At 41.4% G+C, this 17,962-nt stretch overlaps 1 protein-coding gene across 1 annotated transcript; it reads left to right on the top strand.

Moving 5' to 3' along the window:
- Nucleotides 1-3,905: 3,905 nt before the first annotated feature.
- Nucleotides 3,906-17,642, top strand: LOC125177665 (E3 ubiquitin-protein ligase TRIM9-like). Its single transcript, XM_047879840.1, has 2 exons — nt 3,906-4,694; nt 17,034-17,642. The coding sequence occupies exons 1-2, from the start codon at nt 3,915-3,917 to the stop codon at nt 17,640-17,642; spliced, it is 1,389 nt and encodes a 462-aa protein (XP_047735796.1). The 5' UTR covers nt 3,906-3,914.
- Nucleotides 17,643-17,962: the final 320 nt, after the last annotated feature.

Below are 17,962 nucleotides of genomic sequence, written 5' to 3'. Positions count from 1 at the left end.
TGAAAATCATACAAGAGCGAAGCAAATCGTGAAAACTACAAGAAGTGCGAATAATAAATTTGCAAATAAATACCGTGAACGTTAATTTATGTTGTTGGGTATTTAGCTCGAGTGACCTTAATTTCAATTTCGTAGAATTAGTTCTTTAGTGGAAGATTTCTTCGACTAAATGAATTTTCTAAATGAGGGATGAAACTCAAATTTTTCGAATAAAATCTTGGAAATAATAAATCTTAGATGGCAGGGAATGTATCATGTCTTCACACGATCACACTTCATGTGATGTTTTACCTTAGCATCAGCATAGCAATCCAGTTGAATTGCAGGAAATGCATCCCGTTTTTGTAAAATAACATTGCAGGGAATGCACCATGTCTTCACATGATCGACCACATTGCGTGGAATGCACCATGTCTTCACATGATCGACCACATTGCGTGGAATGCACCATGTCTTCACATGAACACATTGCACGGAATGCGCCATGTCTTCACATGAACACATTGCACGGAATGCACCATGTCTTCACATGACCACATTGCACGGAATGCACCATGTCTTCACATGACCACATAGGTCATCACATGAACACATTGCATGGAATGCACCATGTCTTCACACGACCACATTGCATGGAATGTACCATGTCTTCACATGAGCACATAGGTCATCTCATGACACATGGCATGCGCTGCCTCACGCCAGTATCAGCATGCCAATCAATCGGCGCCGGTTGAGCAGCTGAGTTGTGTAGCTATAATGCCGCTGTCGTGCTGGTCTGTAATCAGCCTAAGCTGTTGGGGCGGCAACCATTCAGACCAGTTGGTCTATTAGCTACTGACCAACACTCAGAGAAATGAGCGAGACCTGTCCGAATAGCGATGCACTTTCTGCCCTCGTGTGGGTAACCATGAACTTATTTAGTGAATGTCAATGCCATGACCATATTTGGCACCGGTCAGGTCTACGCTCGTGCTGGGGGCAAGAATGTGGGTCTCAATTAGGACAATATAACCTATCCATTTTCTAAGTGAAGGAAGCTATCGAGCCGCGTTTGTCGCTCAGCTCTGTGATCTGGCTGATTAATTATCTTCTTGATTTATTGTTGCTATCACTATGAGGGCGGGCGATGTGAGGAGCCCAATGCTTTCACTTTAGTCCCGGTCGATGTTGTGAAATTTAACTAAGTCAATGGTTTCGCGTTTTCTCAGGTTTAGAAATACTTGACCAAATAGTTTTGTCGGATTTCCTTTGCGTTCACGGTCGTACATTTAACGTTCTTCTATGTGGAATTATTTTCTTGATTTGGGTTTTCTATGCCTTTTTTTTACGACTTTTATGATGATTATTATTGCACTCTGAAATATATTAGACGCCTATTTATTATCTACGGAAACAGTTATTTCTTTAGTAAAGAACGTGATATGTTATTGGCCAAACCAAGATAAAAATCCAAGAAATGATATCAGAACGTTCATTATTTATAATCTTATCGTAAGATTAATCGTTGCTGCTTTCATTTATTGTTTTGCCCTCAACGTCGCGTTGTTTCAACGTATCAAAAAGTGAACTATGCAATGCACGCCTTAATTCCATCTAAGGAAACCATCGAGCCGATATGAAGGGCAATCGTCATCCAGTCTTATATCTCAAACCTCGATTGGGACATTTTAAAACTATTAAACTATTTTTTAAGATGAAATGCACGTGGATTGAATATTCATCAACCGCTAGCCTGCCGCTCCTAATAAATTGCCTCAAATATCCGGCGCTGTGAAGAGACCACAGGATGTTTTTTTTTTGTATGAATGCAAAATTGGAATTATTCTTCGATAAATTAGATAAATTAGTCACAAGTTTGTTTGTGAATCTTGAAATAAGATTATGAGAAGTCATTTTCATACACTTGTAAAAATATTCAATTTAAAGTTTATTGCAAATATATTATTGCACTGCAAAATTAGAATTGTTCTCTTTAATCTTATTATGACGAGTTTATTTGTGAATCTTGAAATTAGATTAAGAGAAGTAATTTTCATACACTTTAGCAATGAATAGACTCTATTTATAAATAGTCTCGTATAATGTGGTGGAATGGATAATATTCATTAAATCGATTTTTTTCTACCAGAATAGAATGTTTGTTCTTTCGAGTGGAGTTTTTAATTGCATTGAAGAATAATTTCCATAAAGCATTTTGATTACCAACAAAACATGTATTCAAATTTGCGGATGAGAATTGGATGGAATATCACGAAAACGATTGTGGGCTTTTTGATTGGGATATGTAATCTATATTTATTTCAAGTTATACTATGGTATCATCTATGTTGAAATATGGATAAAAAGCTCGAAAGGAGTTTATGAAGCATCTGTATAAAAATAAAATAGGAAAAGATAAAAAATATAATAAAACAGACGAATTATTGCGCAGCGCTTGTGTTGTTCGCCGCTCGCTGGGCTCGTGTTCTGTAGCCGTTGATTTATAGGCCTGGAAATTGAATCGCTAGGCAGGCAAAAGCAACGGCTCGCTGGTGGCCATGACAATGCCATATTGGCATCATGGCACTGCATGCCTGGCTCTCTACACGCTGCAGTGCAATAATGGTGCCATTGCAGTGCCATATTGGTGCCACTGCATTGAAATATCGGTGCCAAAGCAGTGTCATTTTAGTGTTACTGCAATGCCATATATGTGCCACTGCAGTGCCGTATTGGTGTCACTGCAGTGGCAAATCAGTGCCACGGCTGTGCGATGACGGTGGGGCAGTGGCAGTGCATTGCATATTACTGCATCATGATGTACACTTGATTATTTGACCATGATGTTGCCTCGGCAGTGCAGTGATGATACACTGCATTTCACTGCACCATGAAGCCACCTTTGCTGTATAGTGACGGAATAGTGTCACCAATACTCAGTAGTGATGTCGGTGCACGAAAACTACATCAATGGTGATACTGACAATAGACATAAGTTGTAGTTCATGTAAATTAGATTAAGTTTTAGTTCATGCAACAAATATAACTTAGGACTGCGTCGCTTCAAACTATAGTGGCAGTTTAGCAGGAGTTCTTCGCTCTGTAAAGTGCTTTGCCGTGTTACTGATGAATGCTGGGACGGCGGTGTTGGACGAGTTCGTGACACGTTATGATATACATTACGAAATAAGTTAAGATTTGCGTTACGACGATGTAACGATGTACGGTTTGCGAAAACGCGTTGTAATTGTATAAGATATAGGTTATTTTTACTTAATTTCTAGTGTAAATATTTCAGTTATAAGAAGAAAAAAAATACAGAGAAAAGCGTGCGCCAGCAGAGATATTGTAATATAAAATAAATGGAAGTATACGATAATTGAGTCTGAATTTATATGGCGCAGCTGAGGAATGAGATATACTAATAGGCCTATGGAAAGTGGAAGCGCAGCCGACGATGTGATATTCCGGAATTCTTAAATATTCCCTCGTATTTTACCTGAGAGCTGTAATTACTGGTTTGAGTTACTGTAATTTATTTTACTCTACGCGACCTCCCAAAACTGCCGTCAAACAAGACGTTATTGCACGCACTCAGAGACATGAGAGAGTTGTCCCAATAGCGATGAAGTGTGTCACTATTTGGACAATTTGACCCAATCATTTTTCTTAGGGCGGATTGCGAAGGCGAATAGGTTCGTGATGCTCGTGACAAGCAAATGACGTTAAAAAAACCTTGTTTACGTGTTTATTTCACTGAAACAACCTTTAATCAATGTTAATGCAACGCAGAATGCCTGGTAATGAAAATATTAAAGAATAATAAGCTAGAACAACAACTTGAACAACAGGGCATGCTTGCCCGACAGTGGGGGGCAACAGTCCCCTTGGGCGACTGGAAGCCTCCAGTCGGTCGTGCGCCGCGGTGCGCGATGGAGGTCGAGTTGTCGTGCGCGCTGTGCTGTCAGCTGCTGACAGAACCGCTGCTCCTGCCGTGCTGCAGTCGTGCCGTGTGTGCCTCTTGCGCCAAGTCCCCCCCGCCTCCTCAGCCCAAGACAGACGGTGACGACAGTGATAAGGCCTCCGTCTACAGCGAGACAGACAGCGGCGTCATCGTCGCAACTTCGTCCACATCGAGACTTACGTCTCACGGGGTGCCGGTCCCGCCTCCCGTCATTCCGCCATCCGTCGTTTCGGATCCCGACGCTGATGGGTCCACTAAAGTCGCCAGCTGCGTGAGGTGTCCGGCATGTAACAAGGACCTTGCGGGTCCAACCCCCTTTGGACCCGCGTTGGTGACGGGCCCAGGGCTAAGTGGGTTAGTCCCGTACCCAGCCATGGCTCGCATAGTGGCACGCTACAAGGGTGAAGTGGGCAGTGGCAGCACCGGAGTGCCACTACCTCCATGCCAGTTGTGTGAAGGTCCCCCTGGTGACGCTACAGTGCACTGTGAACAGTGCCAAGTGCAGTACTGTGCACCATGCCTGGCGTCGTGTCACCCCTCACGAGGGCCGCTGTCCACACATACCCTCACACAAGTAGCCCCTCTGTCCTCTATACCCACGGGTAGTGCTGCGGTCTGTGGTCCTCATGGGGACATAGGTAATGTGTATTGTACAGTGTGTAGATGTGTGGTGTGTAGTGCTTGTCAGGCTGGAATACATTCTCTGCACGACCTTCAACCGCTGGATCAGCTTGCCAAGGCGTACAAGGTAATTCAATGTCATCTTAATGATTTAATTATCATGTGCTACAATCATATGTTTTAATTATATAATTATAATAAAGTACGTCAGAATTGTTAATAGATTTTCTATTTAGCAATATTTACCTTGGACGACAATTTTTTGTAATAATTGATCTACAATAATTTTTTACTCAAATTGCAGCATTGCAGCATATGATGCACTACGGAATTGCCGATGAATGTAGTTTCTTAAACTCGTTTACTTTAAAAATAATATTTTAATTGTGGTTTAATTAGCCTTTTCTTATTTTATAGCTTGCAGAATAACATAAATTTTCACCATGTGAAGTCTCCTAAAATTTTAAATCCCACTGATAAAATGTCATTTCTTCATTCAAATTTTTTTGCAAGTATTTTCGTTGTCAAAAGAATTGTAAATCTAGCTATTAACTACATGCTCGTTCAAACAGACCAACTATAATAAAATCCGTACAAATCAAGCTCCATTCATTTTTCTATAATGATACTCGAACACCCACACTGTATTTCAGCATGAAACACTTCAGAATTTTTGGCTTGAATCGCGTTTCTCAACCTCGGTAGCAGCTAACGACCTGTGGCTCTTGATGCTGCAGCCTTCAAAAGCCTGCTGCACTCAGAGCACTGAGTGATACTTTGTCTAAATAGTGGTGCAATGTCGACCCATGTGTGGGTCATCCTGACCCAGTTTGGCCTAGTAAGATGGGGTATCAGTGCTTCGTTCAAAAAGTGTGCCACTATTTGGACAATATGGCCCATTCATTTTTCTGGGTGTGGCCTCTACAAAGCGCAACTGGGTCTCGAGAAATTCTACTTTAGAAGAGAATGGCTGAATTATTTTGGCATTGACGAGTATTTTTTGGAGATTTGAGAGGTTGTCGGTTTATTGAAGGGCTCATTAAGAGATGATTTAGCCACGAGAAAAAGTCGTAGGCTCCATATTTTTGAAAAAGTGAAGTGGGTCATAAAAGAGATCACCTTTTTTACCTTCCTGGAACGGAAAAATTGCGACTCGAAGTGACGGTATTCGCTTAGAAGGATCATGTGTTCTCAATGAATACATTCCTTCTATGAGCTATGTTAGTGAATAATGTTTCGTCAAGTTTTCTTGTTGACAGATTTAAAATTTTTTGAATGTTTTTGTGAGTAAACATAAATGATTCGATGTATTTTTCTTCATTTAGATCATTTACGAGTTTGGGATGGATCACGATGGAAATAAATTAGAAATAGGTTATTCTGCAAATACAGGAAGAATTCTGCAAATTCTCCCTGCATTCAGGTAGTTGATTTTTGTTAACCTTCAATTAATGATTGAGATGAATTTATTATCGTTATGGCGCGTACATTTTCTCTATACCGGTAAAAAGGAGGCAGAATGTCAACCTGGTAAATTGACAGTTGTGTCATTCACCGTTACTGAAATAATGTAATCAAAATCTCCTATAAAAAAATATTAATGTTGATTTTAAAGTTAATTTTACATTTTTCTTAATTTCTGCTCATATTCCGCTCCACGTTTCTTGATACGAAAGTTTGTGCCGAAAAAGATACGGGATAAATTGGATAAAACTTTTACTATCGTGGTCGTGTTCCAGGTTGATCACGGTTCCATAAATAACCAGCAGTTTCTTCACTGAGATAAGATTTGTTGAGATAAGATTTCTTATAATATAATTAATATAATTACATAATATAATAACGTAATATAATAACATAATATATTAATATAATATAGAGGTATTGGCTTTAAATAATACATATTAGCCTGTCACTGATTCACAACCAAGGCGCCACCTTGCTGATTTCGAACAGAATTTTTCGCAGCTCGCTGCGGCTTTCGAACCCACAACTCTTTGCTCTCTTTGTGTCCAACCATCCCGGTGCTGCTTAGACACCATAAGAAACGAACAAATGAGATAGAAATGTAAACAATTGACGTATAAATAACTATGGAAAATGACTTTTGACAATAAATGTAGAAAATGTATAACAATGCGTGGAGGCTTCATGATCGATGCACTATAGCTACGTGAACTAAATATTAAAGGACTAGAAACAGTATTCTGATAAATCCATTGGTCGATGTAATTAATGGTCAAATGTAGTATACAGAAAGTAATTGAATAAGTTTTACAACAACGTTAATAATGTTCTTTGGATGAGATATTTGTGGAGAATTGGACTTTGCGTTTCAGTATATTATTTTTATTTATAATATCTTACTTCTGATCGAACCTAATATTTTTTTATTATCCAATAAAAAAAACGATAGCCCACGCACGTGTTTGCCTGGAAAGTCGCGCTTTGTGTTTGTTTGGGATTTGACAGTTAAAGCGCCGAGTGTAGTCGAGTGTGAAAATCAGTCACATCAGGGCCTTTTATTCCAATTTGCCTGACTTGCTGGCTGACTGGCCTGCTGACTACTAACTGGCTTGCTGACTGGTTTACTAGGAGGCTTACTGACTGACTTACTAATGGGCTTTCTGACTGGTTTTCTAACTGGCTCACTGACTGTCTTACTAACTGGCATGCTGACTGGCTTACTGACTTACTGACTGACTTACTAGCTGGCTTGCTGAGTGACTTCCTAACTGGCTTGCTGACTGGTTCACTGACCGGATTTTGCCAGTTATTAACTTGTAGTGCCAAGAGTCAGATTTCTATGTCCGAAGCCGCAGATCGCGTTACAAAGAAGCAAAGCTCAGGACGAGGCTGCGTGTCGTTGCGTTCTTGGCTGACATCCATCAAGCGGTGGCATCAAAGCCACGACGCGCTCATCCAATATTCATCCAAGCACCGCTCGCCGCACGCAGCCTTCAGCCTCATGCCATCAGGTTCACGACACGACAGTGACACGGTCGCTTGTGACCTCACGACCTCCTGCCATCAAACCCCTCCTCACGACACGACAGTGACGCGGTCGCTGTGACCTCACGGCCTCATGCCATCAGACCCCTCCTCACGACACGACAGAGGCGCTGTGACCTCTCGACCTCATGCCATCTGGCCTACACTCATGACACGACAGAGGCCCTGTGACCTCACGACCTCATGCCATCAAACCCCTCCTCACGACACGACAGGGATGCGGTCGCTTGCAATTGCCACATCACATAACAACGGCTCTCGTTGTTCTTGGTGAACAATTTTGTTAAGAGTTTCGGGTGCACTCAAGCGCTCCGCTTGTTGTGGTCGGTAGAATATACGTCTCCCAATCCTCCTCTTCCTGACACTAGAGACTCAAGTTTCTAAAGTTCCGTACCAGCGATGGGAAGAACTGGAAGATGGTTTGATGTGTGCATTCGGTCTTCTTGATGTTTTCATTCAATGAACAATGAAAATGATTTTACTGGTACTCAAGTAGACCAATTATGAAAATAATTTTGATTTTTATTTTTTTTTGTGCGGGATTAAAATGAACTCCCGATCATGAATTTCCACAGTTCATATTGACGTATATTCATTATTCCATTTATTTTAAACTGATCCATTCCTTTCATTTGTTTCACGGAAGACAATACGAATCTACTATGATAACAGTCACAATGATGTAAACCTACCCGAAAACTCACATGAAAGATCAAACGAATGTCTTCACGTGAATAGAACACTGCGCGCAGACTTCAGAAGTGAACTTCTTCTTACTTCAAATGCTTTTACTTTATGCCTGAATTTAAGTGCAGTTCATGTCAGTTCCTGGGCCAGCTTGAGACATAAACAGCCGTGAAGACTTATTCACTTGAGTCTCGCAGGGTTCACAATGCACTGAAGCACTTATGAAGCTGTCGTGATAGTGAGCTCGCTTTTGATGGTCAAATATTAATGCATGTCTGTTGGTCTGCATCACGCATGTCTGCATCACGCGACTCGTGTTAATGGAAGAAATTGATGAAAAATGTAAAAAAGTTGGCTGTGTCATGAATGGACAGTCGCGTTGACAATATTTTGATCTCAAAATCAGTGATATCCTAGTAGTAATTATTATTATTAGTTATTGATGGAAGATATTCATTTATTCCAGCAGGTTATCGGTTGCAGGTCTATATTTTATTTTGGATAAATCTCGGTAAATGTAATTGAATTTTTGCTAGTCTCTTAGTGAAGCCATATCTGAAGCTTCAGCAGTCTCTGATAAGCAGGAGAATATTAATTTTAGGTGGTATGCATATACAACAGTTTTTTGTTGAGTCAATTGCAGAAATAGTTGAGCGCCCGCAGAACAATGCAAGTGAAGGCCTCTGCTTGGTGTTCAGTTGCCATCCAATACAATAGAAGTCCATGCAATCACCGCGACAGACTGACTGAGCTTTGCATCCAATCGTCCCTTGATCGAGTTTAAATTGCCTGCTGCTTAGATCAAATACCTTTGTGTTGTGGCTGAGGAAATATCAGTATTTTGCAACCTGAAAACATATCGAAAATGGTTTCGGTTGGAAGTAGGCTTAATGAAGCTGAGTTTACATGAATTATAGACTTGATGCATAATATGTACATTATTTTTATTTAAGCTGGTTAGCTAGTTATTATAGACTCGGTTGATGCATATTATTGAAAGCGTTTCTAATGAAAATGAGTTGTTGAAAATTATAGACTCGTTTGATTCACATTATTTGAATTACTTTTTCATTAGGCTGAGTTGTTGGAAAGTTTAGACTCAATTGATTCATATTATTTGTGATTATTCTATATAATTTCACAAGAGAATAATCGGCCAATATTGCAATAATACTGGCCCATTATTGGTCGCTGCAAACTTGTTTGTTTGAAAAGTTGCGTGCAAGGAACGAGGGTAGCGAGTATCCGTGACTGTCTGGGCTGGAAGTTTTTTAATTATATCAGACAATATTTGAAGCTCGACGTGGAATTTCATTTTCTTATCCTGAGAAGAATTCAGCAAGTACAAAATAATGTCTCTCTTGGGAGACGCTCTGAGCCCAGGGTGGTTGGATCGTTAAAGCCATCAAGTCCTGAATTACAAGAGATGAATTAGGCAAATTACTTAGCTATATAGTGTTGGCAAGAAAGTTTGTATTTACATTTTGTATGATTAGTTTCCATTTGAAAGACTTCTGAATGCTGAAAACTGATCCCAGTAAGTACTGCAGAAAAACTAGACAAATTACTTAGCTATACAGTGTTGACAAGAATTTTCATGTGCATTTGTTATGATTATTTTCTATTTGAAAGATTCCTAGAGGCTAAAACCTCACACCGGTAATCCGAATAGGTAAGAATATAAAGTTTAAACCATGCAAGAAATAGATGAAGTCACATATGAGTGTGTTTCTATGAGGGAAAAGCGGCCCGTTTGGAAAATATTCTAGATATTGCTATCATATTATCTTCATAAAAGTGAAAGTCATTCTTTCTTATCGGAACAGAAAAGTGAAACGGTGCACAAGAAATTTAAACGGGAATTTATACGGGATTAACGTATGATTGGTTCACCATCCGTCGACCGTTATTAGTTGCTCAAAACTAGTTAGGACTTACTAGCATATACGTGCCATTATTAATAATATTTCTAAGTTTAAGGTTTCACTCCTTTCGGTTGCCGTTAAAATTCATTTCCAAGCTGACAACTTTTTTTCTCTTCAGCCTTCGTTCACACAGAAGATAATGAAATACTCGGATGGAAATCCGTGGACTTTCCACTGATAAGATCTTAACTGCAATATGCCATAGGCATTTCTCGATTGCTGCTTTTGTTGCGGTAGAAATTCCTTGAATTGATTAAATTGAGTGGCGACCTTACAAAGCACGTAAAGTATTGACTCGTTGTGTGAGCTGTTGAACATTGCATGGTAAATATAGTGTATAATATGTTATATAGTGTATGTTGTATATTTTGTAGTAGAGTGTGCAGCATTGTATTAAAGTGTCGGCGTTGAAGATTTGGCCAAGTCAAGTCTGTTAAAAACACATATTGATGGATGTTTACACTAAACAAATTTCTAAAAGGTAGACCAGCCTGCAAATGTCTCCATAAATGGTCTTGAGTAATTCATTAGTACCATTCCGCGAGCACCACCAAAAAGTTTCACTTGTTATTTACTCATGTGAATGTTCGTGTTGTTGTGAAACAGGGTTGGATATAAAAAACTTTCAAGCTCATAAAAATGTGTGGGCCATGTTGTCCTAATATATTGTGACACACTTTTTGCACGTAGCACTGATACACCCTTTTGCCAGAGGTAAACTGGGTCAGGCTGACACACACAATATAAAAAGTGATCGCTATTTGAGAACTAAGTGGCGCTTATTTCTCTGAGTGTAGTATTCTTTGCACTTGCTACGAGTTCTCCATTCATTGCTTGCCTAACTACTTAATTAAGTCATTTTTCCGTAATTTTCTTATCTATGTCTTTCTGCCAAGTTTTTTTAATTTGCTGCATTGTTCTTGCCTACTTTAATTTTTTTGAGATCATGGTTACATTCTAGTTAATTTTTAACTTGTCTTGAAATAAGTTATCCGAATTCCTATATTGTCTGTGCCTGCTTCTTATCATCTTTGGTTTTCTCATATTCTTTTAATTTTTTTTTTGCCCAACAGGATTATCATATTCATCCTATTGTGAAGACTTTTAGCGTTAATTTCTGGCAGTCATGAATCAGTACTAGAATTTATTTTCTCTATTTTTCTAAAGAGGAAATTTTTGCGTGCCATGTGACAGCAACCGTCGCTCAAAGCGTCACATTTGGACCCTCGGTTGTCGTGTTTTCCGCATGCCTAACGCGCCGCCTCGACCACATCTGCATTTTTGTGTGCGGCCGTCAGCGCGTTCTTTCCATACAGAGCGGCCGACGAGCGAGCCGCTGCTGAGTCCGAACGCCTCAATTGCGAGGGCTGCTGGGTCCGAACGCCTCAATTGCGAGTGCTGCTGGGTCCGAATGCCTCAATTGCGAGTGCTGCTGGGTCCGAACGCCTCAATTGCGAGTGCTGCTGGGCCCGAATGCCTCAATTGCGAGTGCTGCTGGGTCCGAATGCCTTAATTGCGAGTGCTGCTGGGTCCGAATGCCTCAATTGCGAGTGCTGCTGGGTCCTGTCCGAATGCCTCAATTGCGAGTGCTGCAGGGTCCGAATGCATCAATTGCGAGTGCTGCTAAGTCCGAATGCCTCAATTGCTAGTGCTGCTGGGTCCGAATGCCTCGGTTGCTAGCAGCTGCTGAATCCGAAAGGCCTCGATTTCTAGCCGCTGCTGGGTCCGAATGCCTTGATTGCTAGTCGCTGCTGAGAGTCCGAATGCCTCGATTGCTAGCCGCTGCTGAGTGCGAATGCCCTGATTGCAACCGCGGCTGAGTGTGAATGCCTCGATTGCTAGTCGCTGCTGAGAGTCCGAATGCCTCGATTGCTAGCCGCGGCTGAGTGCGAATGCTTCGATAGCTAGCCGCGGCTGAGTGCGAATGCTTCGATAGCTAGCCGCGGCTGAGTGCGAATGCTTCGATAGCTAGCCGCGGCTGAGTGCGAATGCCTCGATTGCTAGCTGCAGCTGAGTGCGAATGCCTCGATTGAGATTCAGTGCGATGCTTGCATGAAATATTTTACCAGCAGCAAAACCTTCTCTGGAGATGCAATTCTGTCGTGTTGAAGCGTTTCGTGTTTTTTTACGATTTTCGTGAAATGACAAGTGGGATCTTCACTGCGGATTCAGTAGAAGAATTTATAAGATTTTCTTACAAATTTGTTAAAACGGATCCTATGTTTTTCATTTTTTTCTAGTTTGATGTTTGTTTTTGACACCATTTAATAACTGATTTTTCATTAAACTCCCAAATTTAGGTGTGAACAGAGTTTGGTGTAAATTTTCGAAGTGATCTGGAATTCCTTGAGCATAAAACACGGTCTTTTCTTTCGACCGGACGATACTAATTGGTGTTATGTTTGTATTCAAGGCACAAAACAAAACTAAAGCTCAATCTATGGCTGAAGAACCGATGCTTCAGCAGCGATGTGTCTGTATTTTTGTGTAGCCATAATGGAAGTAAAGGAAAAATAAAAACTTGTATTTTTAAATCAATAGATTATAACTAACAAAAACTAGATTGTATATTAGTACTAATTTCATTAGTCTGCTTACATAGCGAGTTTACCAAGAATTGGAAAACAAGTGAAACTCCAATTAAAGTCAAAATATCTTCATCGAAAAAGTGTGAGTTTACTTGACACTTTCTTTACTTTTAAAGTTAGGGCAAAAATTAGATTCTCACTTGCAGCGCTAATAGGATGTCATATCTACCAGGAAGCATCGTTTGTAGGGCCGAGCTCGGTTTTTGCAGCAAAGAATGATTATGCGGCGGCCAATTATGTTGTTTGGCTTAGAGCTTCGATGTCACGACAGGATACGAAGATAATCCACGTCTAAGCCACATGCAGGGCTTAAGCCATTTCAGTGGGAAAAATGAGATTCTTATAAATATCGATGCTTTTTACCCCCTGTGTGGATCATCCTGACCCAGTTTGTCCGCCCAGCATAAGGGTTTTTTTTTATAGTTGGGGTTAAGACTTGTGGCGACAAATGCGCCCACCAGCCTGTTCTCTGTATCAATGGGTGTATCAATGGGTGTATCAATGTTACGTCAGAAAATGCACTATTTGGACAATATGCTTGCATGAAATATTCATTTTTCATTTTTTATTGTGTGCTTAGATAGCGCGTCCTTCGTTTTTGTAGATAATTTATTGATAGACTTGCGGAATTTGTGTTTTCTATTTTATTAATTTTTGTGTCTTCATTAGCATATAATTTCTCTTTCACTGATTTCGATAAATGGATTAACGATGTCATAAAATTTTCATGCCATCGCTGCTAACCGTGCATTACGCGAAGGTATCGTGTATTACTACCAATACCTGTTGAACAGTGAAGTTGCCACGAGGATAACCTAGTAACCGAAGGACCGACTGGATAATAAATAATTATTTAATTAACAATTATCGAATTGATTTTATTCAAACTGTTTTGGTAATCTTAGTCACAATAGTTACAAGTGCAGCGCTAGCTTGAGAGGCTAGAGTCATAAGCATTAATTTACCCTAAACCAAGTTATAAAGTTACCCTACATATCAATTAATTTAATTTTACTTCTGATTTGCAATGATGGCTCACCATACAAGATAAAACGTAAATACAAATCCATTCACCTGACATTTGAGATGATCGAGTTTCTTTTTTATTCATTGTGGGTCATTCTGTTGCGTGATAAATGCGATACTCTGAGTTGAGGTCGAGTAACCTTTTCACGATCTAAGATATATTTTAATTACTCTATCATCAGTCTGCTTTAATCACAAGTTCACCAAGACTTGGGAAAGCAAAGAAAGGCTAAATAAACTTAGTATGGAACCGATCTTCGTATTCGATGAAGATAGAATGAATTTACTCGGCATTTTCTTTGCTTTTAAATACATTTAATCTTACCGCATTCTGGGCGGAATTTAAGACATCTGCGTCCCGGGCTACCGGCTGCCGCTGCCTGAACGTTCTCCGCTCGTGATTTTCAATAAGATTATTAGGATAATTATTATTATGATTATCATCATTATTATCATTATCAAGGATAAAATCATAAAGGCCACCGTGCACAACAGTCGAAGACTTTACGAAATGGTTCGTTTAGACGCTACGATGAAGGCCATATGGTAATCCTACAGCGTTAAAAACTGCATGCAATAATCAGGATCTGGCGTGAGCCTCGTAAAACACCATAGAGTTACTCACAGAAATTCCCTCTATGCTTTTTGCTGAGGAGCTTTCGAGCATCCAAGAGTGGTTCTTAGGGGACGGGAGGAAGCTCGGTATAATGTCATGAAAATGAGCCCTGGGATGGCAATGGAGGCGCTATTATGATAAGCGAAATTTTTTCTTAATCCTTCGCAGCCGAGATTTAATAGGCAGAAAACATCAAAATGTGGGTTTTTTTCTATAATGATTTTAAACACAATTATTAGTTGCAAAAAATTATTCCTAATCTGAGATTTCACGAGCGGAAAAAATGTTAATTCTTATCTTAAATTTCGCGTGCAAATAAAAAATTTATTCATAATACCAATTTAAATTGATCGTCGGTAATCATATTTTAGTAATTGTGATTCCTTAATTTACGTTTTGACTTTTCCGGCCTCAAGGTTTTTATCATTTCCGGATTTTATTCACTCCAAATTTACATGCGATCTGGTGAGGACTGCGACACTGTGCAACGCAATTGTACATTGCCACTCAGTGAAATATATGTGTTAAAACTGCGTGTGTATGTGAACTGAATCTCCCTGCATGATAGTACTCGAGTCGAATGAGAGAAAAGCGTAGAGCCTCCCAAACCATTTCGTTTGCTTATGACTGCATCAAAAACCATTTCGTTATAAATAATACTTTTTTACGATTTAACACTCCCACTATATATTGTACTCTCAATATGATTATGTGTTCCCTGTCAGCAAGCTTTTATCTGGAACATTTCCGCGGACACCACATCAAAAATATATCAACCTCTTTTATTATAAATTTTACTATTCATATTAGAGCTTCATGGAAAGACCTTTTTTTCTGATCAATTGGCGATATCAGTCGATTTCAGTCGAACGGCTATCGCTGGCCGGGATGCAGGAATGATTTTCTCGCGGACTTATTGCAAAGTTTCCGTAAATGGCAGGCAGTATTTTATAGCTCGGTTATGGGCGGATATTCGGCGCCTTGGGTCGTAAAATCTGCATAACCACTCGAGATTGGCAAGCCTGGCCGGCTGGTGTTGGAATGCTTGCCTAACGTGCCCGTACCCGGTATGGCAGAAAATTTGTCAGTCGGCATGCCCGGTAGTGGGTTTTGTGAATATTGCAGTATTGTGATCGACGATGACACCACACTGTTACATCATGTATCTTACAGTTACACCGTGCACCACACTGTTACATCATGTATCTTACAGTTACACCGTGCACCACACTGTTACATCATGTATCTTGCAGTTACACCGTGCACCACACTGTTACACCGCGCACCACACTTACACCGTGCACCACACCTACACCGTGCGCCACACAGTTCTCTGTTCTCGTGTACACCTCATACTTACAACCATGTAACCCGCACCGACACAGTGCACACCGCCTTCATAACATTGATAAGCGTTTCGGACGTACCAGTAAACCAATATTTAAAGAGTTACTATCATTATTCCACTGGAGCGTTAAAAACAGCCGAAATTTTGGGAGATAAAACTTTGAAAACTATTTATAACGTCGCAAAAAAGTTATGAAAATGTTTTTCTTGCATAGAAAATCCCAGAATTTTTTGCTCTTCTACCTTATTTTATTTTTTAAAAGTAAATCTAGTAAGAGTATAAAATATTATGCGCGCGTAAAGTTCAGAAATTCACTTAAATCTCACGGCTACAGTGACCCTGAAACGCTGGAGTGCTGTTCTGGCCCCCGTTAGGCATGCCGTCCTCGTCACCAAGGTCCCGGTAGGGCAGTGGGACACAACTACCGCGCATCTAATCTTAGTTGGGACCAACGATGTCCTCAGTGGGGCCAGATGATGCCTTCAGTTGGACCAACTGATGCCTTCAGTTCGGCCAGCTGATGCACGATGCTGTTATTGCCGTCGGTAGTGGTGCAGAGATGGATTACAGATTGTGACCACGAACACGTCTAGTAGTTTCTTGTAGTTCTTAATGGTGAACTCACCTTCTCTTAAATTCATTGGCAAGACTTTAAATAGCCTCGGCCCCGCCACGCAAAGGGATTTTTCCCGTAGAGATTGAAACTTGAAACTGCAGCTCGTTGCGTAATGGGGAGTATTCTGCGCAGTCTCCCTACTTCTTTCACTGTGATATGTTACAATCCTGAAGGTTTCACTTTAAAAGTAGGAGTGCGGTCCGGTTATTATTTTTCATGTGTACAGATAGACACACAGCTCTGCATGGTCTCCTCTGGAGCGAGTATAGATCCAGGCGCTCCAGTCTCCCCAGCACCTCCATTCTGCTTATCCTGGACGCGAAGATTCGCTGAACTGCTCTCAATTTCTGCAATGCGCCGTCCATGAATGGGGTCCAAAGTTGGCAGCAGTACTGAAGGAGAGGGATCACAAGGGCTCTGAAGAATGTGATCCACGGTTCCGCTTCTCTTGTTCTGAACGTCCGCCAGATCCACCTTATCTGTCGCCTGCCTCGTGCAGTTATTGCCGCTATGTGATCATCAAATTTGACCTGGGTACTCATCTTCACACCGCAGTTCCTGACAGCTGTAATTCTGTAAGTTATAGTTCTGTTAATTTGGTCCCATTGAATGGTATGTTGTTCACTAGGTCCTAATCATGTATTGCAGGCAGGTCTTCTTGTAATCTCTCACAGTGTGTCCTGGTTGCACCCCGCACCTGCACCCCGCACCTGCACCCCACACCTGCACCCCGCACCTGCACCCCGCACCTGCACCCCGCACCTGCACCCCGCACCTGCACCCCGCACCTGCAGCAGGTCATCACGCACGAGCGTCGCTCACATCAAAGGCTCGCGCCGCGCCAAGCGGTCGATGCCAGCACGCGATGTGGCCTCACTGCTGGGCCTGGGCCTCAGGCTATGGCTGGACACTGGGCCTCAGGCTATGGCTGGACTCTGGGCCTCAGGCTATGGCTGGACACTGGGCCTCAGGCCATGGCTGGACTCTGGGCCTCAGGCTATGGCTGGACACTGGGCCTCAGGCCATGGCTGGACACTGGACCTCTGGCTATGGCTGGACACTGGGCCTGAGGCTATGGCTGGACTCTGGGCCTCAGGCTATGGCTGGACACTGGGCCTCAGGCGATGGCTGGACACTGGGCCTTGGCTGGACACTGGGCCTCAGGCTATGGCTGGACACTGGGCCTCCGGCTATGGCTGGACACTGGGCCTCAGGCCATGGCTGGACACTGAGCATCAGTGTATGGCTGTAAATTAGCCATAGCAGGAAGCCGCTCACATGGTCACAAGTCGAGCACGAATAACGCTTGTTTGATTAGTAACGATGCACTAACTTTAAAATACGCTTGTTTTGACTCATAATTCAATACTAACTCTAACGAAAATTTGTTTTAACTTGTAATTAAGCACTAACCTTAAAGAACGCACGTTTTATCTTTATTGTAATCATGCAGTAATTCACTTAGCGCGTCGTGTTGTCCGTGTCAAGTGGGTCAGGTTCCGGGACGGTCCCGGCCTGGGCGGTCAGTTGGACGAGCGCTGACGATCAGAGCAATCGATCGTGATAAGCAAATTGTG

The sequence above is a fragment of the Hyalella azteca genome, unplaced genomic scaffold (genome assembly GCF_000764305.2).
Source record: "Hyalella azteca isolate HAZT.00-mixed unplaced genomic scaffold, Hazt_2.0.2 contig3946, whole genome shotgun sequence".
NCBI lineage: Eukaryota > Metazoa > Arthropoda > Malacostraca > Amphipoda > Hyalellidae > Hyalella > Hyalella azteca.
This window is presented reverse-complemented; position numbering and strand designations above follow the sequence as displayed.

Bases quoted from the DNA above. Each gene is read 5' to 3' on its own strand.
- LOC125177665 (XM_047879840.1), top strand. From the start codon at position 3,915: ATGGAGGTCGAGTTGTCGTGCGCGCTGTGCTGTCAGCTGCTGACAGAA. The intron at 4,695-17,033 runs GTAATTCAATGT...CATGTATTGCAG, and splicing joins AGCTTGCCAAGGCGTACAAG to GCAGGTCTTCTTGTAATCTC.